This window comes from Cupressus sempervirens, chromosome 7 (assembly GCF_028749045.1).
Source record: "Cupressus sempervirens isolate cs-2001-9-10 chromosome 7, ASM2874904v1, whole genome shotgun sequence".
Lineage (NCBI taxonomy): Eukaryota > Viridiplantae > Streptophyta > Pinopsida > Cupressales > Cupressaceae > Cupressus > Cupressus sempervirens.
In genome coordinates, this window is record NC_143124.1 from 520,670,637 (window position 1) to 520,693,302 (window position 22,666).

The 22,666-nt window shown below is 35.3% G+C and overlaps 1 protein-coding gene across 4 annotated transcripts in view; it reads left to right on the top strand.

Moving 5' to 3' along the window:
- LOC149547812 (DNA topoisomerase, type IA, core) overlaps positions 1 to 22,666 on the top strand; it is a 194,169-nt gene that overhangs the window by 157,315 nt on the left and 14,188 nt on the right. For all 4 annotated transcript variants that reach the window (XM_089791849.1, XM_089791848.1, XM_089791852.1 and 1 more), the window contains 3 exons: positions 16,164 to 16,332; positions 16,551 to 16,679; positions 16,797 to 17,009. In XM_089791849.1, coding sequence (XP_089647975.1) covers positions 16,164 to 16,332; positions 16,551 to 16,679; positions 16,797 to 17,009 — 511 coding nt within the window. The remainder of the gene's footprint in view (positions 1 to 16,163; positions 16,333 to 16,550; positions 16,680 to 16,796; positions 17,010 to 22,666) is intronic.

Consider the following 22,666-nt stretch of genomic DNA (forward strand, 5'->3'; position numbering starts at 1 on the left):
TAGTGATGGTGATGGAGGGTGTGTCTGCCGATGATGATGTTGATGGAAAGCGGTGGTGGTGGAAGGTGAATGGATGAATTCTGATGCTTGACTTACTTTCCTAACTTCTCTCTTTAAACTTCGACTACCCAACTACTCACTATTCTACTCCTACTCCTATGAATGGAAGGTTAGCAAATGGACGGGGACCGAACCTAATGAGAGCTGATCAGCGGCCTCACTTCCATAGGTGCAATGGTTCAAAGGAACAATAAACTAGTTCACTACACAAGGCTTCCCAACTAGCCGCTAGGATGCTAGTGGTCTAGTATTGACCCCTATCAAACATTTACCAATGCTACCATACAACTATCCACCTACTTTACTTTCACTTAAACAACTTAAACAACTTGAAATGAAATCTAACTAAGTGGAAGTAGAAAACATGCAATAATACCCAATGTTCTTAATCAACATGCAAATCGCAACAATGAAAAGAGAGCAATTTTGGTATTATCTTCGCAACAATTTCTCCAACACTTTACAAATGAGAGCAAATGGCCTTTTATAGGGGCCAGAAGTACAATGGACGGTGGAGATCAAAACGAGATCAACGATCTAGATTGGATCCTAAAACCCCTAATTAGGGTTGCCACCCCATCGGCCAATGAGAAGCCACCACCTCATCAATGGACCAATGAAAAAAGTGCAAAAAGTGGCAACCAATGAGAAGACACCAAAATGGTGGCCAATCAGAAGTAGACACATGTCCTATTCTAGAAGAAAGGGAAATTGCCACTTGGGCTTACATCAAATGATCTTCTAATATAAATCTTCCCTTTTCTTTCATTTTCTTAGCTAAGGCAATGAACTTAGCTAGCCTTTCATTAACTTCTTCCATAGAAGGACAAGGTGTGTGCTTCGCCCTAAGTTCCGCTGACTTCGCCATGCTGCTTGCTGCTTGTAGTATCTTTTTGTGATCCTTCTCATATTCCTTCGCAAATCCAATAAAAGCACTAAGAGAGGAAAGGGTGCCCAAATGCTTCTTCTTGATAGCAACCTTTCCCAACTCATCCAACGTCGATCCAAAATTTGTGTCGTTGACATCCTCTTTGCCAAGGGGGATTTTCCTTCCTTTAGTTTGTCCCTCATTCGTATCATGTCCACTGTACTGATATTGGTGTCGGTTATTTTCTTCATTTTCGAGAAGGGAGTTTTGGGCATCATATCCTCTTTGTCTTTCTTAGTGTTTGCCCTCTTGGGATTCTTACTTGCACTAACATCCTCCATGCTCGTCGCCCTATTATGGGATGGTAGAGTGGTGGACCAGAAGGCAAGAAGAACCAAGAGGAGCAATCCTTAGACTAGAACGAAAGGAGGATGTCAGCATAAGGACCCCTTACAACTCTACATGATGAAAATTCACCTTAACCAATAATCTTATAGCGACTTTTCGGAACCTAGGACAAGACCTCGAGAACTTCAAATCCCTTTGCAAAATCAGAAATTTATCATGCAATTCACTTCCAAATAAAATTACTCAACCTAGGGCAAAAATTGCAGCCTCTTGCAAAAATCATAATTTTATCTCCCACAAATTTCAGCTCCCACAAATTTCGCCCTCCACAAATTTCGGTCTCCCCAATTTCGCCCTCCACAAAATTCGCCAAGCAAGAAGAGTGCAGATCTGCTCTTGCAAAATTGCCAACGCCTTGAGAAGGAGAAGTGAGAAGTGAGGAAGAAATGGGAGAGAGGCCTCCTCTTATACCCAACTTTCTTCTTGGACCTTGGGAGAAAGAAAGAAAAATAATTAATGCAAAATTGTGGCCCACGATTAAATACTTAGCTAAAATTAATTTTGCCATGATGAAAATTAACTTTTTTAAATTGCCAATTGGACCAAAATTGCAAAAAGAAAATAAATAATGCCTTGGAGATGTTAAATGCTTCCATTTAATGAGGATTTAGTAATTAATACGTCATTTAAATTGTATTTTGGCTAACTAAAAGCCATTTTTCAATATTAAATTACCAATTTCATTAAAGGCAAAAAGTTTTCAAGACAATTTTAATCTACTAAAGCCATTTTTTTTGCAATTTTAATTCAAATCAATTTAGCTAAGCAATTTTAGCATTTTAACACATAAAATTATTTCTCTAGAGCCTAAAAATTGATTTTGCAATTTGACTTCACTATCACAAAAATTAATTTTCTTCACCAAAAAAAATTAAGATTTTTCAAAAGACCAAATTTAACAAATTTTTTTTTTTTTTGAAAATTATGCAAAATTATACAATTATGTCCAAATTTTCAAAAGAAAATGTCCAAGTACAAAATTCACAATTTTATCCTGCCAATAGTTGTTCTTTAAAATTTGTTCGGCCTAAGGATGAAATTGGTGGCTCTGGAAAATCAAGTTGAAATCGGGTGAAAATAAATCTAACCCTCTCCCATTGGCCCGAAAGTGTCCAAGGCTCAAAATTCTCGAAAGTTGGACAATCCAAAAATTTGCCGAGGCAATAAAAAAAAAGGGGGTCCCCAAAAGTTTTGGGGGCGATGGTGTGGAAACCTCACAACAAAATTCAAGTACCCATACCAGTGGCATTGCAAATTACTGAATTAGTCAATCCTTCACTCAGAATCAACTATAATCTCATAACAAGCCTTTTTGAGTTTGCAAATCATCAAATTAGTCAACCCTTTACTTAGAATCAAGTACAATCTCAGTAAAAGCCATTATGAGCTTATAGATCACTGGATCAGTCAACCCTTCACTCAAAATCAACTACAATCTCATAACAAGCCATTTTGAGGTTGTTGATCACCAAATCGGTCAACCCTTCACTCAAAATCAGCTATAATCTCATAAGAAGCCATTCTGAGGTTACAAATCACCAAATTGGTCGACCCTTTACTCAGAATATTCTATAATCTCATAACAAGCCATTTTGAGGTTACAAATCGTCGAACCAGTCCACTGTTCAATCAAAATCAGCCATAATCTCATAACAAGCCATTTTGAGGATGTAGATCAATGCATCAGTCAACCCTTTCCTTATATTCTACAATCTCATAACAAGTCATTTTGAGGTTACAAATCGTCGAACCAGTCCATTGTTCAATCAAAATCAGCCACAATCTCATAACAAGCCATTTTGAGGATGTAGATCAATGCATCAGTCAACCCTTTCCTTAAAATCAACTACAATCTCATAACAAGCCATTTTGAGTTTAGAGATTGCAAAATCCGTCAACCCCATACTTAGAATCAACTACAATCTCATAAAAATCTAAATTAAGGTTACATATCCTCAAATCAGTCAACCCTTCACTCAAAATCAAACTATAATCTCATAACAAGCCATTTTGTGGTTATAGATCGTCAAATTGATCAATCGTTCAATAAGAATCAGCCACAATCCTATAACAATCCATTCTGAGATTCTAGATCACCGAATCAGTCAACCTTTCACCCAGAATCAACTACAATCTCATAACAAGTCATTCTGAGGTTGCAAATCATTGAATCGGGCAACCCTTCACTTAGAATCAACTACAATCTCGTAATAAGCTATTTAGGGGGTGTAGATCACCAAATCAATCAATTGTTCAACAAAAATAAGCTATAATCTCTTAACAAGCCATTTTGAGGTTACAGATCAATGAATTGGTCAATCATTCATTTAAAATCAACTACAATCTCATAACAAACCATTCTAAGGTTAGAGATCGCCAAATCGATTAACCCTTTACTCAAAATCAACTTCAATCTCATAACAAGCCATTCTAAGGTTACAGATTCTCAAATCAGTCAACCCTTCACTCAAAATCAACTACAATCTCATAACAATCCATTCTAAGGTTATAGACCATCAAATCGATCAACCTTTCAATCAAAATCAGCCACAGTCCTATAACAATCCATTCTGAGATTCTAGATCACCAAATCAGTTAACCCTTCACTCAAAATCAGCAACAATCTCATAACAAGCCATTCTGAGGTCACAAATTGCTGAATAGGTTAACCCATCACTCACAATTAGCTACAATAACATAACAAGCCAGTTTGATGTTACAAATTGCCGAATTGGTCAACTGTTCAATTAGAATTTGACACAGTCTCATAACAAGCTATTATGAGGTTGCAAATTGCCAAATTGGTCAACCCTTCACTCAGAATCAGCTACAATCTCATAAGAAGCCATTCTAATGTTACAAATTGCCAAATCAGTCAACCCTTCACTCAGAATCAGCTACAACCTCATAAGGAGCTATTATGAGGCTATAGATCGCCAAATCGATCAGCCCTTCACTCAAATCAGTTGCAATCTCATAACAAGCCATTCTAATGTTACACATTGTTGAATTGATCAACCGTTCAGTCAGAATTAGCGACAATCTCAAAACAAGCCATTGTAAGGTTCCAGATCATCGAATCCATCCACCCTGTTAAAGTTGTAGTTTCAATTGGATTGATTCGATATACATTATTGTTATTGGTAAATCATCATTTCCTATATATACATATTCATGTAATAATAATATATAGTATATAATATACATATATACATTATGTATATTATACAAATTATTATTATTAAATATATTAATTAAAAGATGTTTAAACCTTAGAGACATGTCTCTTCATGTCTCCTCTCATATGTATATGAGATCCAAATTTGCATTTGGAACACACCTATAACCATGGTAGTGTAATTACATTTGTAGAAACCGATCTATGTTATTTAATATGGTATTAGAGCCAAACTGCAAATGTAATCAAGCAATCAAAGATATGGTAGAAAAATTAAATGCTTGTGATGGGAGATATGGAGTTGGCGTGCAGAGTCTAAATATACAATCATGAGGGCTTCAAATACTTTGTAGGGAGATAAGGAGAATGACTATCTATGAGAATATATTATTTTATTATCAACAACATCCAATAGACCAACCAACATGAGACACACTTTTCACATATTTAAATCAGTGAAATAGACAAGGAGCCAATGAAATAAAAGATGCATATAAACAAAGAAATATAGTTATGCCCCAAGTAATCTCAATAGGTGAAGTCAAGTGTTATGCCCCCCAAGGCTTTCACCTTTGTCAACGGGTTTGTGATTATAGTGGGTCGGATTAGCAGGGTTTTGCTTGTTCCCACTTTGGGTCATTCCTATTGGCCTCTTTCCACCAATAGCAGGCCCTCTAAAGGAGTATATCTCACTAGCACATTGAACAAAATGAATCCACACTAAGAAGGCCAAGATTTCTGATTCACCAATAAGGTGAAGAGCATAATCTCCTATTCTCCAATGCTTCCCCAAAACACACCAAGCAAGTTAATTAAGACCACTAAAGAGTGGAATATGCCACCCACTTTCTTGATCCAATGATGAGTCAAGATTTCTGAGTCACCAAGAAGGTGAAGAGAACACTCTCCTATCAACAAAGGAACCTTACTTATGGGTTTTAATGTACCTATGAAAGGACATACAACTAGTATATGTAAGCACTTGAAATGAAATAAGGACACAATTTTTTTTTTGTTTTTGCTTGGGCAGCCTTGCAACAAATGTTAAGAGCCCTTTTTTTGCAATTGTTCCCTTTTAGCAATGCAAGCAAGCAAATAGGCTCCTACAAAACAAACAAGGTGAGGGCATCAAAATAATAACAAAACTCAAAATAACTTTGCAAACCGTTGATAGAAGCTTGTTTGAAAACCAAAAAACCGAAAACGAGTGATTAGCAAATCCAAAGTGAAATCAGAAAGTCAGATTATGCAAATAAAACAGGCTGGGTGATACTTCTGGTTCATAAGGTATCGTACAATACTTCCCAGTGTAGTCAGGTGATACTTCTGCCCAATACGACACTCTATATCAAATAGTACTATATTCTTCAAACAGGAGTATGACGAGAGTACAAAATAGAGGTACAACAGTAAAACTAAACAGCATTGTATGTCAGTGCAAAGAGTATTGTGTGATAATGCTGAAAGTATCGTATGATATTTTCGTCTGCAAAATGAAAATCCGAATCTAGAAGTGCAAAAAGTGACAAAAACTAGCAAAATGAAGCTAAACAAAAGAGTCTAGCCCCACGGTGGGCGCCAAAAATGTATGTAAAAAATGTTTACACACTTCTATAGGCCATTATTCTCAAAATACTCATGGTGGAGTGCATCTCAAGAGGCGGCCTATAGCTTCCTATCTATAATGTGCAAGAACAATGAGTTGGTGACTTTCAAATGAACCTAGATTAAGAAACCTTTGCAAGGTACACCATAGAATGGAAGATACAAACAGTAGAGGCAAGAATGCCGATATCTAAGAAGCAAGAGAGTGCAATGCAAATGCAAGTAAGCTAAATGAAATGCAAGGTCTAAAGCTAACAAAGAGTTACAAAGCTCCTAATTAGACTAGATGAACTAAGCTATTGCATAAAAGAAAATCTAAGCTAAGAATCCAAGTGTTAAATATCAGACTTTAATTGTGATGAAAAAATAAATTTATATTTCTTCCTTTTAATGCAGATTTATATGACACTATCACTGAGATCAAAGTGAGACAATAACTCTCAATCAAGTTAGTGAATAGAATATAGACAACGAGCAAAAATTTATTCTACTTATATTCTTGTATATGTATTTAGATAATGATACTTTCTCAAATGTGAGAATCACAGTATTCCCCAAAACCCGACTATGCTTAAACGCTGCAATGCTATTCAAGACTACTAAATAATGTGTCCGATGATTGCTGAAAACAACCAAGTCAAGGAGTACATATACTCCACCAGGGAAACATGTCCTCGATGGGAAATGACTCCACGAAGGAGTCACATCTGATCGAGAATGTGGCTCCGCGATGGAGTGTATATAAACAGTGTTTAACATTTTAGTTAACCATATCAAATGCCCCGATGATACTTTGGTCAACCATTATAATCATATGTTATGTAGTCAACAACAAAATATAATATTATATATCTATATTTCTCAATTATATATTTGTCAAGAATAACAAAACATTATAGCAATTATTTTCTACAAATATGTATATCATTTTTGTCATGAAATAACTAGTGCATTAACACTCCCTCTTAGTTCAGAAGGATAAACACATAAAATAGAACATCACAGGTAATATCTAATAATCTCAACAAGAAAATCTTTGATCAGAACGTTTCCTTTGAATGATATCATGTGAGTATTGGTCCATCAGAATGTCAAACATAAGATATTCCCTGAATACACTTTTAAGATTATATAAAATGAGTATTGGTCTATCAGAATATTAATTAAATAAAATTCAACGAGTACTCAATGTGGTATTCGCCTATCAGAATATCAAGGCAGGATATTCACCAAGTACCGAAAATATATCTATACAAACAACTTGTAGATAGTCAATTAAATGACATCTAACACCTAGTTGTTGATTTATAAGATAAAGCCTTTCATGAACTATTTCAATATTTACACAAAATGTATGTCATGATATAAGTTATTGTAAGGTCGTCACCTTTCAATAACTTCTCCAAGTATAAGTGAAAAATCATTTGAAAGTTGTCACTTTCTATGATAGACATGAGTTTCATAAAATTACAACATTTATAATATATAATGTACAATAATATATTTATTCTGAGACATTTTCTCATAATTTACAATCATACCAAGTTCCTTTCAAAGTGTTCTACCTTTGTCTTCGCAAGTGGTTTGGTAAGAGTGTTTGCAATTTGATTCTCTGTATTGATGTATCTCAACTCAGTCACATTCTTCTCATCCATGTCTCGAATATAATGATATGGTATTTCTATGTGTTTTGATCTATAATGAAATACTGGATTTAGGGAGAGTTTGATAAAGCTTTGGTTCTCACAATAGATAGTGGTAGGTGGTAGAGGCTTCTCAAATAATTCAACTAGAAGTTTCCTTAACCATACGGCTTCATGGGCACCCATAGATACATCTATGTATTCGGCTTTTGTGGAGCTCTAAGCTACTGATGATTGTTTTCTGCTAAACCATGATATCATTGTTGATCCCAAGGTAAAACAACATGCTGAAGTACTCTTCCGATCGATAGAATTTCTTGCCCAATCAGAGTCTATGTATCCACTCAGATTCAGTTCAATGTTAATGTATCTTAGACCATATCCAACTATACCACAAAGATATCTGAGAATGTGTTTTGCTGCTACTAAATGAACTTGTTTGGGTTCACACTTGAATTGACTAAGAGCATTTATTGCATAGCATATCAAGTCTTGTATTCACCAAATGCATTAGAGAGCCAATAATTTGTCAATAAAGTGCAGGATCAACATTCTTAGAATCTTTAGTTGCCTCTTTTAGTTTCTGTAGGTTTGTTTCCATGGGTGTCTTCATTGGCTTGCTGTTCATCATGCCAAATCTTTTGAGTATGTCCAGTGTATACTTCCATTGATTTGAGAAGATCTCATTTGCATGTTGCCATACTTCTAGCCCCAAGAAATAGTGTAGTAGTCCCAAATCCTTCATGTCAAATTCGGATGCAAGATCTTGTTTACATTTGTCAATCAGATGATCTTCTCCTGTAATCAGAAGGTCCTCAACATATAAAACCATAAACAACATATCCCCTTGTAGTACTTTGCAGTACAAATTAGGGTCTGCATTATTTTTAGTAAAACCAAGTTTAGTTAAGGGATGATTTATTCGTTCATAGCAAGCTCGGGGAGATTTTTTTAGTCTATATAGTGCCTTCTTTAATTTACATACACATGACTGTTTATTGTGCACCACAAATCCGTCGAGTTGTTCAAGATAAGCTTCCTCTTCTATTACTCCAATAAAAAATGTAGTCTTGACATCCATTTGATGAATTTTCCATCCCTTGGATGCAACAATGGCTATAACGGTTCTGATTGAGGTATATCTGGCTATTGGAGCAAAAGTTTCCTTATAGTCGATTCCTTCCTTTTGAGAGAAACTACAACAAGTCTAACTTTGTATTTGTCAATACTTCCGTTTGCAGCATGTTTGATCTTGAATAACCATTTGGAGGAGACACAAATTTATTTTTGGGTCTAGGAACAATGTCCCAAACATCATTCTTAAGGATGGAATTATATTCCTCCTTCATAGCATCTTTCCAATTTTGTTGTTTCATGGCTTCTTTTACATCAAAAGGTTCAGACTTAGATATTTCACTCATCAATGCAATGTAGCTAGAAAATATGTTTAGTCATTTTCTTTCTCGAATGGATTCAGTGGGAACGGTACTATTTTCTTTAATTAACTTTCTGGCCCATAGTGGTCTTTTCCTCTCTTGAGAAGTTTGAGTCATATCCATAGGTTTGACATGGTTCTCAATCTCAAAGTCTGGTTCTTCTAGAGAATCTTCAATATTCGACTCATTTTCAACTTTGGATCTTTTATAAGTAGTATCTTCATCAAATGTTACATCTTGACTTAATTCAATGTTCCTTTGTCCAAGAATGTATCCACGGTAAGCTTTAGAAGTTCATTGTATCCTATGAAGATTCTCCTTTTTCTTGAGGGTTCTAGTTTTGCCCTTTTCTCCTTAGGAATGTGTATGTATACAGGGCATCCAAATATTCTTAGATGCTTGAGATCAGGTTTCTTCCTGAAAAATGCTTCTTCAGGAGTTTTGAGTTCAAGATGTGAGTAAGGACATTTGTTTTGAATGAAAACAACAGTGTTAGAAGCTTCACCCCAAAGGAAGGTTTCAAGATTTTGATCATGAAGCATAGGTTTAGCAACTTCAACAATAGTTCTATTCTTTCTCTCTGCTACTCCATTTTGTTGGGGATTGTAAGGGACTGAACACTCCCTCTTGATTCCAACATTTTTACAATAGTTTACAAAGACCTCATAAATATATTCTTTGCCATTATCAGTTCTTAGAATCTTATTTTTCTTTCCAGACATGTTCTCTACAAGGACTTTGAATTCTTTAACTTTTGTCAAAATTTCTTCAGACTCTTTACATTTCAAGAAGTAAATCCATGTCTTTTCGGAGAAATCATCAACAAATATGATGTAGTATAAGAAATCCCCTAGAGAAGGAACATACATTGGCCCATATAAGTCAGAGTGAATAAGTTCTAAGACTTCTTTGATTTTACTGAAACTACTATGAAAGGTACTTTTAATGTTCTTCCTAATGCACAACCTTTGCAGGTTCCTTCATGGTTAGGTTGAAGTTTAGGTAATCCTTTGACGATTTTCTCTAGGGAAGGCAATCCTCGGAAATGAAGGTGCCCTAGCCTCGTCTGCCAGATCTCATTTTCTTTAAAGGTGTCATGAAAAAGAGTTGTGGGTGAACAAGAGTTTAGTTTGTATAAGCATCCATGTCTAGAACCAATTTTGTGAGCATTTTTAATATTTGAATTCTTAGGCCAAGCTAAGACTTTTCCCTCCATAAATATAACCCCGTATCCTTCATCTTCAAGTGCTGAAATAGAGACTAAGTTTCTCTTTATGCCTGGTACGTATAGTGCTTTAGTGAGTTCAATTGAAATTCCTGATTTCAGATTTATAGAGCATGTCCCTATGCCTTTTACTGGATAGCTGGTATCATCTCCAATAGTAAACTCGTCAACATAATCTTCTTCAATTGAGTCTAACTGATCTTTGAAGCCAATAATGTGTCAAGAAGCTCCACCATCAATTACCCATGTATTTGACCTGTTTGATACTTCACTAGAGAGGGCTGAGTAGAAGGTGTAATTTTCAGAATTTCCATTAGAGTTGTTGACATTTGCAAATGAAGCATGTTGCTTAAGTCTGTCAGGGCATTTAGATGCTGGATGGCCATAATAGTCTGCCTGCTTCCTCTTTCCCTTGAATTTTTTATTCTTTCGTTTCTTATTAATTTGTATAGAAAGTACTTGCATATCTTCTTTTGAGGAAGGGATATCCAAGCCTCGAGATATTTGCATACATTCTTCTTGTACGCAGTCAGCTTTTAGTCTTTCAAATTTAGGAAATCAAGTTCGAGAGCATACTCCTTGTCTAAAGGTGTCCCATGATGGTGGAAGTCCTGTTAGGGCCATTATAGTCAACTCTTTTCCATCACAAATGTGACCTATTGTTGATAGTTGATTTCTTAGTTTAGTTATTCTCATAAAGTATGAAGAAATCGTCTCTTCTTTATTCATTTTGATGTTGGAGAGTTTGTCCCTTGATGTAATGATTCGAACGGTATTGTTGATCTCAAACATATTTTCGAGAGCTTTGTACATCTCATGTGCAGTTTCTATATCTGAGATGATTGGAAGTAAATTGGTTTTGACACCGTCCACAATTAACTTCATAGCTTTGTTGTTGTCACTTTCCCACTTTTCCAGTTCATCATTTCCTTTGGGTGGTGGTTCAGATTTCTCAATGAATTTGTTTAACCCATTCTCTTTTAGAGTTAACTTCATCCGTAGTTTCCATCCCGGAAAATCAGAATCTCCTTGGAGTCTGTCTTCAAGCCTCATGCCATTCACCATTTTGAAGAAATATGCAACTTCAAGAATTATTTTACACTAGGTAAGTCTGATCAGGGTTGTCTCTTAAACCTGCTCTGATACCATGTTAAATATCAGACTTTATTTGTGAAGAAAAAATAAATTTATATTTCTTCCTTTTAATACAGATTTATATGACACTATCACTGAGATCAAAGTGAGAGAATAACTATCAATCAAGTTAGTGAATAGAATATAGACAATGAGCAGAAATTTATTTTGCTTATATTCTTGTATATGTATTTAGATAATGATGCTTTCTCAGATGTGAGAATCACAGTATTCCCCAACACCTGACTATGCTTGAATGCTGCAATGCTATTGAAGACTCTAGTAAATAACGTGTTCAATGATTGCAGAGAATGACCAAGTCAAGGAGTACATATACTCCACTGGGGAGACATGTCCCCGATGGGAAATGACCCCACGAAGGAGTCACATCCCATTGGGAAACGTGGCTCCTCGATGGATTGTATATAAACAGTGTTTAACATTTTAGTTAACCATATCAAATGCCCCGATGATACTTCAGCCAACCACTATAATTATATGTTATGTAGTCAACAACAGAATATTATATATATATATATATATATATATATATATATATTTCTCAATTATATATTTGTCAAGATTAACAAAACATTATAACAATTATTTTATACAAATATATCAATATCATTTTTATCATGAAAGAACTAGTGCATTAACACCAAGGCAAACAAATGCAAGTGCAAGATGAGTGTTCCAAGTGCTCCAAGTACTTCAAAAATCTCTAAGAAAACCTGCAGCATAACATTAGCATAAACTAGAATGAATGAGAGAGTGAGGAGAGAACCTCCCTTTTAAAGATAAATGGACGGTAGAGAACAAGAGGCAAAATCAAGGGTGGAGAATGAGTCTTGTGTGATCCATGTGCACAAAAATCTCACCTAAGCAAGGTCAACGATAGTGTTTAAGAGGCAAAATATGTGTGGAAGAGAATAAAGATTCCACCCACATTGGAAAGTGTGCACCTCATGTATAACAAAAATGCCGTTTCCTTTATTTTTAAAATAGGAAAGTGTATTTTCATGTGTACACTTAGGATAAAGAGATTTGGGGATTTTATTTAATTAAGAATAAGTGATAGCTAAATTATGCAAAATCGTTAGAAAGAGGGCTCATAGTCTAGAGGACCATGTTTGGGTGATTACATATGCTTCTTTTATGCAAATCAAATTTTGTTTAATGTTGATCATTCACCTTTCTATGAAGAGATGTACCAACAAAATATACATACAAGAGACCATATATTGGCAACTCAAACCCCACTGAAAGATATTTTGATGTGCAAGGTTGAGAAGTGGCTGATGCAGTGATTGCATACTTCTTTGATGCAAAATGAATTTTGTTTAATGTTGATCACTCACCTTTCTACGAAGAGATGCTCCAAGATATCGATAATTGGACTAGTTGGTTATAAACCACCTACGTAATGAAAAGATTCACACTACTCTAATTGATAGAAAAAAAGTTTAATTAGAGTGACATTCTTCACCAATGAAAAGTGTGTGGCTAATAGTAGGATGCAGTATTGTGATGGATGGGTGAACAAATGCTAAAAATCATCGACTACTTAATATTGTGGTAACACATGGTAAAGAGCCTTAGTTTATGAAGGAAATAGATCGTGCATTGTTCAAGGAAGAAAAAAGCGCAGTTTTTCTTCATAAATAGCCATTTGATGACAGTGAGGAGGTGGGGGTGTCACATTTAGTCCAAGCTGTTAGAGATGTTGCCCCTGTAAAGAAACATGCATGTTGGGGCAATATATTGCACAAGCACATATTTTGGAGTTTGGACACCGTGTTGTGTGCATCCGATGAATAATGCACTCAAAGATATTGGCAAGTTCCAATAGATTTTGGATTTCATAGAAAAGGCCAAAATAATACAAATGTTCATTTGTAACCATCACCACATGCAAGCCATTTTTAAAAATATTGCCAAGGTGGAACTTCTTAAACCTGTTTATACATGGTTTGCCTCTAATTTTATTCCGCTTGATTGTCTTTGTGGAGTCAAAGGTGCATTCCACAGTTTTAGCAACATGTGAGCAGTTTGGGGGGCATCTGCATCAAATATTGCAATTGAGGGGAGAACTATGATACCTGATGACCATTCTTTGGGCTGATGTTAAACTTGTTGGGCACTTTATTAAACCCAAATGTGAGGTGATTCAATTTGCAGATTCAGACAAGCCAGTTTTGGGATAAACTTGTCAAGAAATAGATTCCATATGTGAAAGAGTCAAGAAAGTGATAGATGCAATGTATTTCTCTATATCCTTGACAGAAAAATTGTTACGTGAATGATGGATTAAACTTAAGACACCCCTTCATGGTGTTGTCTATGCCTTAAATCATAACAGGTATAGTATGTAAGTGATCAATTAAAGGGCTCTATGACAGGATAGAGAGGTAAGGAAGTGATTTTGGACTCCAATTAAAAAAGATTTATGGCTGGGGTGAGGACGTGTCAATTATAAGGAATGCATTAAGTTTTCATGTGGACATGGTGAAATTTCTTCCACAGAGGCTTTATATGATATTTGAGTAAAGAAAGACCCTATAGAGTGGTGGTGAATTATGAAGGTGAAATCTTTGAACTGCAACCATTTGCTATAAGATTGCTTTTACAAGTAGCCAACTTTTCATTATGTGAGAGAAATCAAAGTACTTATGGTCTTATTTATTCACTATAAAGGAAATGGATAGGGCTGAAGAAAACATAAAATCTAGTGTACATTCATAACTCATTTCGTCTTCTCTCTCATGTAGATCCTAGGCACAAGGAGGGTCCTTCAACAAAATGGTACCTAATTACTCCTGATGGAGAAGTTGCAGCATGGTGGATGAAGTGGTTGAAGCAAATGGCCTTAGGGATTTACCCTCATTTCTACTACCTATAGAGGGAAGAGCTTTAGAGTGATGAGTATTTGTAGAGCATTATAGTTGACGACTTTGATATGGATGATCATGACATAGAATTGTAGACAATAGATTTCTGATTTTTGTTTTTCATTTGCATATCTGCCTACCAAGTTGTTGAGATTTCTGAAATACAATATGTAGTCTAATATCAAATATTTAGTGTGAACTGTGAACTCTTTGACAGACTGAAATTTTTCATTTGTGTATTTAAACTTTAAGCTAATGTTAAACTAAACCATTGTTCTTGTTTTGAAATTTCGATGTCATAGTTTCTACAAATTATCGTATTGTATTAAAAGTTTGGCATCTCCAAGTAACCCAATCTCTTATTTTAAAAAAAGATGTACATTTATAGGTAGTAGTCTTTCATACCAGTGATCTCCTGGCAACAATGGAGAAGACCTACAAAGTCCTCTGAAGATGCTTGAGGTGGGAAGTGCAAAAATAGAGGCATGACTGTAGTTTGTTAGAATTATGACACTTTCCAATGGATGGTATTGCTGTGGAGATCTAGCAGAACAAGTGTTAGGTCTCGAAGATTTTGTGTTGATATTGACACTTTACAATTTAGACCTCCTTGTTGATTGTACACAAACAGTGATAGAAGATAAACCAAATGTAATGTCTAAACTAGAAAGAGGTAATGCAGAATAAGGGACAGGATGATGTCATTCTTCCCAAAAGAAGGCAAGGGTTGAAAAATGATGAACAAGTCATCATGGGCTTTAAAACATCACCCAGAAAAAATGTGGTGGTACTACGACTATATCCTGAAATGCAAATTGTGACAGTGTTATCCGGTCACACAGCAGTGCCACAGTTTCTTCTTTTCCCAGAAGGTATGTTTTCTGAAACAAAAAGCTTAGGGGTCCACCACTAGAGAATCCACATCCAAAATTCCCAATGATGCAAATTGAAATAGTTGAGGTGTATAATGGATATAGTCTTCAACTAAGTCACAAGGTGATGGCTATCACTGCAAGAGGCATGACTAGAAAACTTGATGTACTAGGTGAATGTTCAGAAAGCAACTTATCTGGAAAGAAGGGAGAGAATATGCTAATAGGACCCTAAGGTGAATCTTGAAGGCACAAGTGGGTTATCCATTTTTGCTATTTAATAACTTGTCAGTGGGTGCAGTCAAGCTGACTGCATATAGCAAGCAACATTTATGGTTGTGTGTGTTGAATAAGAGTGATTTTTAGCTTAGATAAAGAAATTTTCAGAGAAGTAAACAATTAAAATATATTATACGAATTATAGAGGCTGTGCTTTGGGATTAGCCAGTTTTTAGACTAATAAGCAGTTTACATCCGCTTGTTCTTCTGTACGAGGTTTCAACATCTCAAAGCAAGATGTCACTGCTGCAGCATATTTTACAGTAAAGCTATTTTCATGGTTGATGAAAGAGATGCATGTGTCTTTGATGAGATTCTTCACTAGTGGATTTCATTCTTATGATCGAGACATCTCCTATAAATGACACTAAACATCAATTGTTTTGTCAAATATTTAGGCATTGTTTTATGTGCTTTCTAGTTTACTGTATCCTTGAGCTATGAGAAGATTACAAATATTTGGATATTTTTTCATGAAATATATTTTCAAGTATCTGAATTAGATTGTATTTTTCCTAGTTTTACCAAATGTTGTTACAGCTTTTGTATATTTGCTGCATACAGGAAAAGGGTGGAATTCTTAGCAGGAGGAGAGAAATTCTACTATACTGGGCAAAGTGTTACATATCAAGGATTTACAGCTATTATGCCTTGGCTAGGTGTTTCTGAGGAGAGCCTTCCTCCATTTTCCAAAGGAGAAACTGTACATATTTCAGAAGTAGAGCTCTATCAGGTAAAATTTCAATTAATTTTTATGGATGATTCTGTATATGTGACTAATTTATGGTATTAATACTGTAGAGGTGAACAGTTTGTATGGACAAGGTTTTTGTTTGTATTCTATTTAGTGCAACTCTAAAGTATCAGACATTGTTTTTGTTTAACTGGTGGATTTTGGCATTTCCCTTGAGCACAATAATTGTCAGATTTGATTGCATTTTTTATTTTCAGGGACTTACTTCACCCCCTGGTTACCTTACCGAAAGTGAACTAATTTCTCTCATGGAGAAGCATGGAATTGGCACAGATGCTTCAATTCCAGTTCACATAAATAATATATGTGAAAGGAATTATGCACAGGTTATCTAATTTTAGTGTTGCTGGTTTTTTAGCAACATACTGTAGTGATGATGCTTATTTTATTCCTCTGCTATCTATTAAAGATTCTTTGACATTCTCATATAACATAAACTTCAGGTACATGCAGGAAGGCAGCTTATTCCTACAGTGTTGGGAATCACACTAATCAGAGGATATCAGTCCATTGATGCAGATCTGTGCTTGCCAGAAATTCGGAGCTTTATAGAGCAGCAAATTACCTTGATTGCAAAGGGCCAAGTTGACCATGGTCATATGGTTCAGCATGCACTACAACAATTCAGTGCCAAGTATAAATATTTTGTTAATCAGGTACCATATTCTTATTCTTCTAATTGTCTTAATCAGATACCATATTCGTATTCTTCTATATACTTGCACCCTTAATCGTCAAAAGTACTGTATCTGATCATTTTCATTTCTGAGAGCCTAGGTACCACAAATGAGAGGTCTAGGATATGTGAATTCAAAACAATGTGGTTATAATTGTTATGGAACAGTGCATAATATTTCAGTATCAATTTCAAAGTGCTAACAAATTGTGATTTTTTAAAATCTTAGCAAGAAATTCTATTTCCTGGTTAAAATTTGCATGATTGAAAGGACACAGTCACTCAACTAATTACAAATAAACTGCAACCTTCGATCCCCAACCTTCCATTCTTCTCTGATTCATCCACCATCTTTATATTATGGTGTAATGCTGCCTAGAGAGACCTCTTATTTCTCAATTTATTGAGACAGTTATGCTTATAGTTATTATGAAAATATTGCTATATAAACCTTACATCAGGAGCACTTTAGATTATGTTGGCACAATGAACATGAAGTATTATAATAGTAATTACGAATACCATAACTATTGCTCTAGGTGAATTATGGATTCCAAATAAGAATGATCTGCAATATTGTCTCAGAGATATAGAAGAGATCAATGAGAGATAATGGTTTGCGGTGGATTAAGGGAGATGCATTAATGAATTATGATTATGCGATTAGATTACTGCTGATTGGGTCTGATAGACTCTGGTTTCTGATCTTTTGATCTTGATCGCTGTTTCTAATGAATCTCTTGTAATCTTGCAATGTCTTGTCACTGTCTCAGCTTAGTTTCTCTATACTTGTGCATCCTTGACTTTGGTACAAGTGGTTGAATATCACCTTCATTTGGCTCCTAACTCTCTCTTATTAGGGTGCTCCAAATCTGGAATGAATATAAAAACAAATTGCTTGTCTTTGGATGAGTTGCTGATTTTTATTTAATATGCAATGAAGTGGCATGATGTGAGCAGTTGTTTCTCAATCCTCATGACCCTTGTAAACAACTGAATTAGTAATATACCCATTGACACCTCTTCCTTCTAACTAACAACATTATTAGTTTAATTCTTAGATTGTATTTGATCTCTTCTTTGGGCGGGGATAAGGAACTATGTTAGCAATATTTACTAGGCAGCAACAGTCTCAATTTTTTCTTCTTCCCTTGGTAATACTATTCTACTGTCCTAGGTATGTCCCGTCCTTGAAATTGCTTGCCCATGAGCAACCTAATATTTGGGTGTTGGAGTACTTGTTTATTTTCCCATGTTGCATCTTCTACGGGTAGACTCATCCATTTGATGGAATTCTTTGAGGAGCCTGCTTTTCAACTTCTTCTCTCTTATGTCTATAACCTCCTTGATGACCAAAACCAACTTATCGTCTTCTTCCAAGGGCGGAACTTTTATGGCCTTAAAGTTCACAGGCCACTTCTCCAATTCATCACCTTGTGAGGTCTATAGAATCTTGGCTTTTTCCATGCCACTCTGCAGGGAGGATTATCAATATGGTTATAGGAACAGATAAAGCAAATCCTCAATCTCAAAACTTCTCTGAACCCAGTGTTTTTCTGTGTAGATCTTTTGCTGATTTTGGGCATTCTTGTAAATTATTTTGAGGGATTTAAGAATATCTTGACATTCTTGTACCCATTCTTTGGCCTTAGGTACCTTGCTTTCTCAAAATGCCAAGTCCAATTGACATGTGGTAGTAGCATTATACCAATATTCTCCTAAATGGAGCCATTTGATCCATGTCCTTTTCTGGCTTGCCACATAGTTGCACAAGTAGCCTTCAACCCATTTATTTACAATTTCAATCTGCCTGTCTATTTGCAGGTGGTAGCTGGTCTTGGTGACATCTCCATGCCTAATAGCTTGAATAATTTGGTCCAAAAGATACTAAAAGACTCACTCTCATGATCACTTAATATGTTATTTAAAAGTGCATAGAGCCTAGGCCCTAAATATCTATTTGAAGAACAATCATGCAACTTGTGGTGCTTTGTTTTCTGATGCAATACCGAAGAAATGTGCATACTTGGTTAATTAATCGACAACCACAAAAGTGCAATCTTTGCCATGGTATAATTTCTCCATTTTCGTGAGCATCAAAGTTTGTTTGGATTCACAAATCATTGGCCCTTGTAGGCTAAGTCAGATGGTTTGAGGGTTACCAGTTGGCAGAACAGGAGGCTCTTTCCCTTCTAGATTACAAAAGCATTTAGGATTTGCTCTTCATTTTGTCCAGTTTGAAATACTTACTGATTACGGTAAATTATCTATCCAACATTTCTATGTTGGGTAGGGCACTAGACCAGTCTTAGTTGCAATGATGACCTTTGATACCTTTATTTATCAAGTATTTAGGGAATTAGTAATTATAGTAAATCAAAGGCTGATAGAGATGAACCCTTACTATTTTCAGTAAGGCACTCTAGTTAACTGTGAATGCAGTGGGTTACCTTCTAGTTCTAATAGAATATAGAGATAATGAGTATCTTTGGAGTTATGACATTTTAATTTTTAATAAAGTAATACTTTATTAATAATTATTTAAAATTGCACATCATTAAATGTTCTTTGAATTTATTATTAAGAAGGTTATTTAATGATCATAAAGTCAAGTTATAAAGTGCATATGAGGAATAATGTAAAGTGCCAATTTAAAGGGAGATAAGTGATTATTAAAATATACTTTATATTATTTTGTTGTGCGCCAAATGGAGGGAAATATAACAAACTATTATTTCAAATCTTGGCAACAAAAGAAAAAATGTTAAAATGCCTAAGTTGGATTTAAATCATGTAAACAATATACAAGAAGCTAATGGTCGATTGGGATCGGAAGATATAAATGCATTCAAGGCAAAGGGAAAATCATTCTATTGTGCATTTGACATTGCAAAATTGGTGATTGAATTGTGCCTATGTAATGTTCCCAATTTTTTTAATAAAATGACTTAATTGAAATAACTTATTAAGTGGTCCAAGTTTTAGATAATATAATAAAGGAACTTTAATTAATTAATTAAATTAATAAAAAAGGGGCCCAATTAATAATTCAATAAAATAATGTCGGCCAAATGTAAATCTCGGGACACTTCTTGGAGGACTTTATAAGGAGATGGATGCTTCTTCGTATTTTCGGAAGCTGAAGGCTGAAGATAGTTCTGTAAAAACCCCAATTGGCTCACACCACTGGATCCACTTGTACTAACTTGTGATTTTTAAAATATTTTCAAAATATAAAATTTGCAACATCAGAACAAACAACTAGATACCATAACAGATTTCACAGAATTCCCTTAGCATAATTTTAACTGACAGCATTAACTGAATTCCAGTGCCAACCGAACAATCATATACAGTGGATTTGTTTTTAGTCAACTTGCTATAGCTTGTAAACCCTACTAGACTGAATTGATATATCAGAAATTAACATCAAGGACAATACTGAAATATAATTTGCTACCTATTACCCAATTACCCAATTCTTGAATGACATTCAATTTCGTAATTATGGATATAAAAATAACATTTGCTGCATCTAAACTGAAAATCACAATGAAGTGAATAACCTGGAGATGTTTAGCATAACCATTCACAGCAGGCCTTATCAGATCAAATACTCCCAAGTGAATGCATCTTCCCTCCATATTTGCTCACGTGCCTGGCCAGGTATTGCTGTGATTTTTGCAGAGCCTATTCTCCACAATTGGTGACAGCTGAATCTGACTAGGAGATGTGACAGCTGAATCTGACTAGTATCTCCTAGAATTGGCGTTTACAATAGTAGAGGAAGAAACGCCAAAGCTTGTGTTGGATTGCAGGCACTTACACCCAATTATGGTGCTCCAACTCGCAACAAAGCTTGCCTCTGTATACAGATTCAACTTACCAAAAAGTAAACACCTAGACTTATTATTTAGTGTCCAACTATGAAGATTATTGGCCACCAAGTTTGCCCAGATTTGTGGTGCTAAAATCAGGATCCAATTGATGAGCAGAGCAGAGTTATTGCTCACTCAAATACAAAACAAAAATCGCACCAGTATGTGTAAATATAGTCGACTCAATTTCCAGAATTTTCCCACTTTAATTCTCAACACAAATTTTTCCAAATTCGCAAATTGAAATGCAATTAAATTACCACACAACAATGACTTCCAACTACAGTCAATACAGAAGGAAGATCATATATAATAACCCAAAGTACAATACCTCAGCAGTGATTTGAAAACACTTCTAAGCTTCCCTTATACCTCAGCAAGGGCAAAAGCATTCATAACCTTAGAAAAGCCACAAAGGCAACAAAACAAATAAATATTCAAGCGTGCTTTTTCCAATGAAATGAACTCATATTTATAATGCTTTGTTGATAAAAGTTTCCAAAAGAACTCAACTTTAGAAACTGGGAAAGTTTCCCAAAAGAACTCAGCTTTTGAAACTTTTGAAACTTTCCAACACAACATCACTTTAAATATTTAATACTTGGCTTAGACATATAATAAATGGCCCCTTCCAATGACAACTCAACCCTCAACTTAAATGAAATTATAAAGTTCAATTATAACTTTATAGTAAGCCATTTAAAGATTTAATGATAATTTGGCCACTAACAATATAATAATGCTCAAAATACTCATCATTAAAATATGTCATCTGAAATAGGAGACACCTATTATTTCTCCATGTGACCAAATGCTCTTTCCAAAAATAGAAAGGGTCCATCTCAATCAACACCCAACTTACCACAAATAGTAAGTACATAAATCTAAGCCCAAATGAAGTCCAATTTGAGCCAAAGGAAGACCAACTTGTAGCTTACTGAATTGTGAAGAAGACACGACCCTCCCAAGCCAAACAACTACCTTAGAAGACCCTTTATCCACAATAAAATGCCTACGAGGATCACAATAATAGGCTAATACTTGAAACTCCAATGTTGGCAAAAATGGGTACATTACAGTCCTCCCTCCCTGAGATTGCTTGTCCTCAAGCAATCTGGCAACACAGTGAACACCAACCTCCACCATTATCCCAAATGAAGAAGTGTGACATCCCTGTTGACACTGAACCAAAGTGCAAACTAGCATCATCACGACCAACCATATGACCTGGAGCATAGCACCCAAAACTTGTGTTGATGATGTAGAAGTCAGAATGTCACTAGAAGGTAATTCCATAGAAGATTAATGCATCCTCTTCTTCCTTGTATCCACCCACATAATATTTATTGGACTGAAATCTTGATCATCACCAACAATCCTTGAAAAAGACGTACCTACAGGAGAACCATATGCACTCATGACAATTGTATCAACAATCGATGTAGCCACGTCAAAGTATGTGGACGTAGGAACATCACCAACTACCGCTACAAAAAACTGAACCAAATCTGTAGATGGTGAAAATTGAGTCCAACTCCACTCAAGTGAGTGATCAACATCAACCTCAAACAATAGATTGTCATAAGACAATGCTACATCCATGTCAAACATAGTATTGTCCACGAAGTGAACCTCACCACTGTGCTGATCTGAACTATAACACGACTCGCCTCATCATCAATGACGTGTATTATCATCAGGGCACACATCTACAACTGTTTAATTTGAAGTTTAGATTTATTGAAATTCACTCATTCAC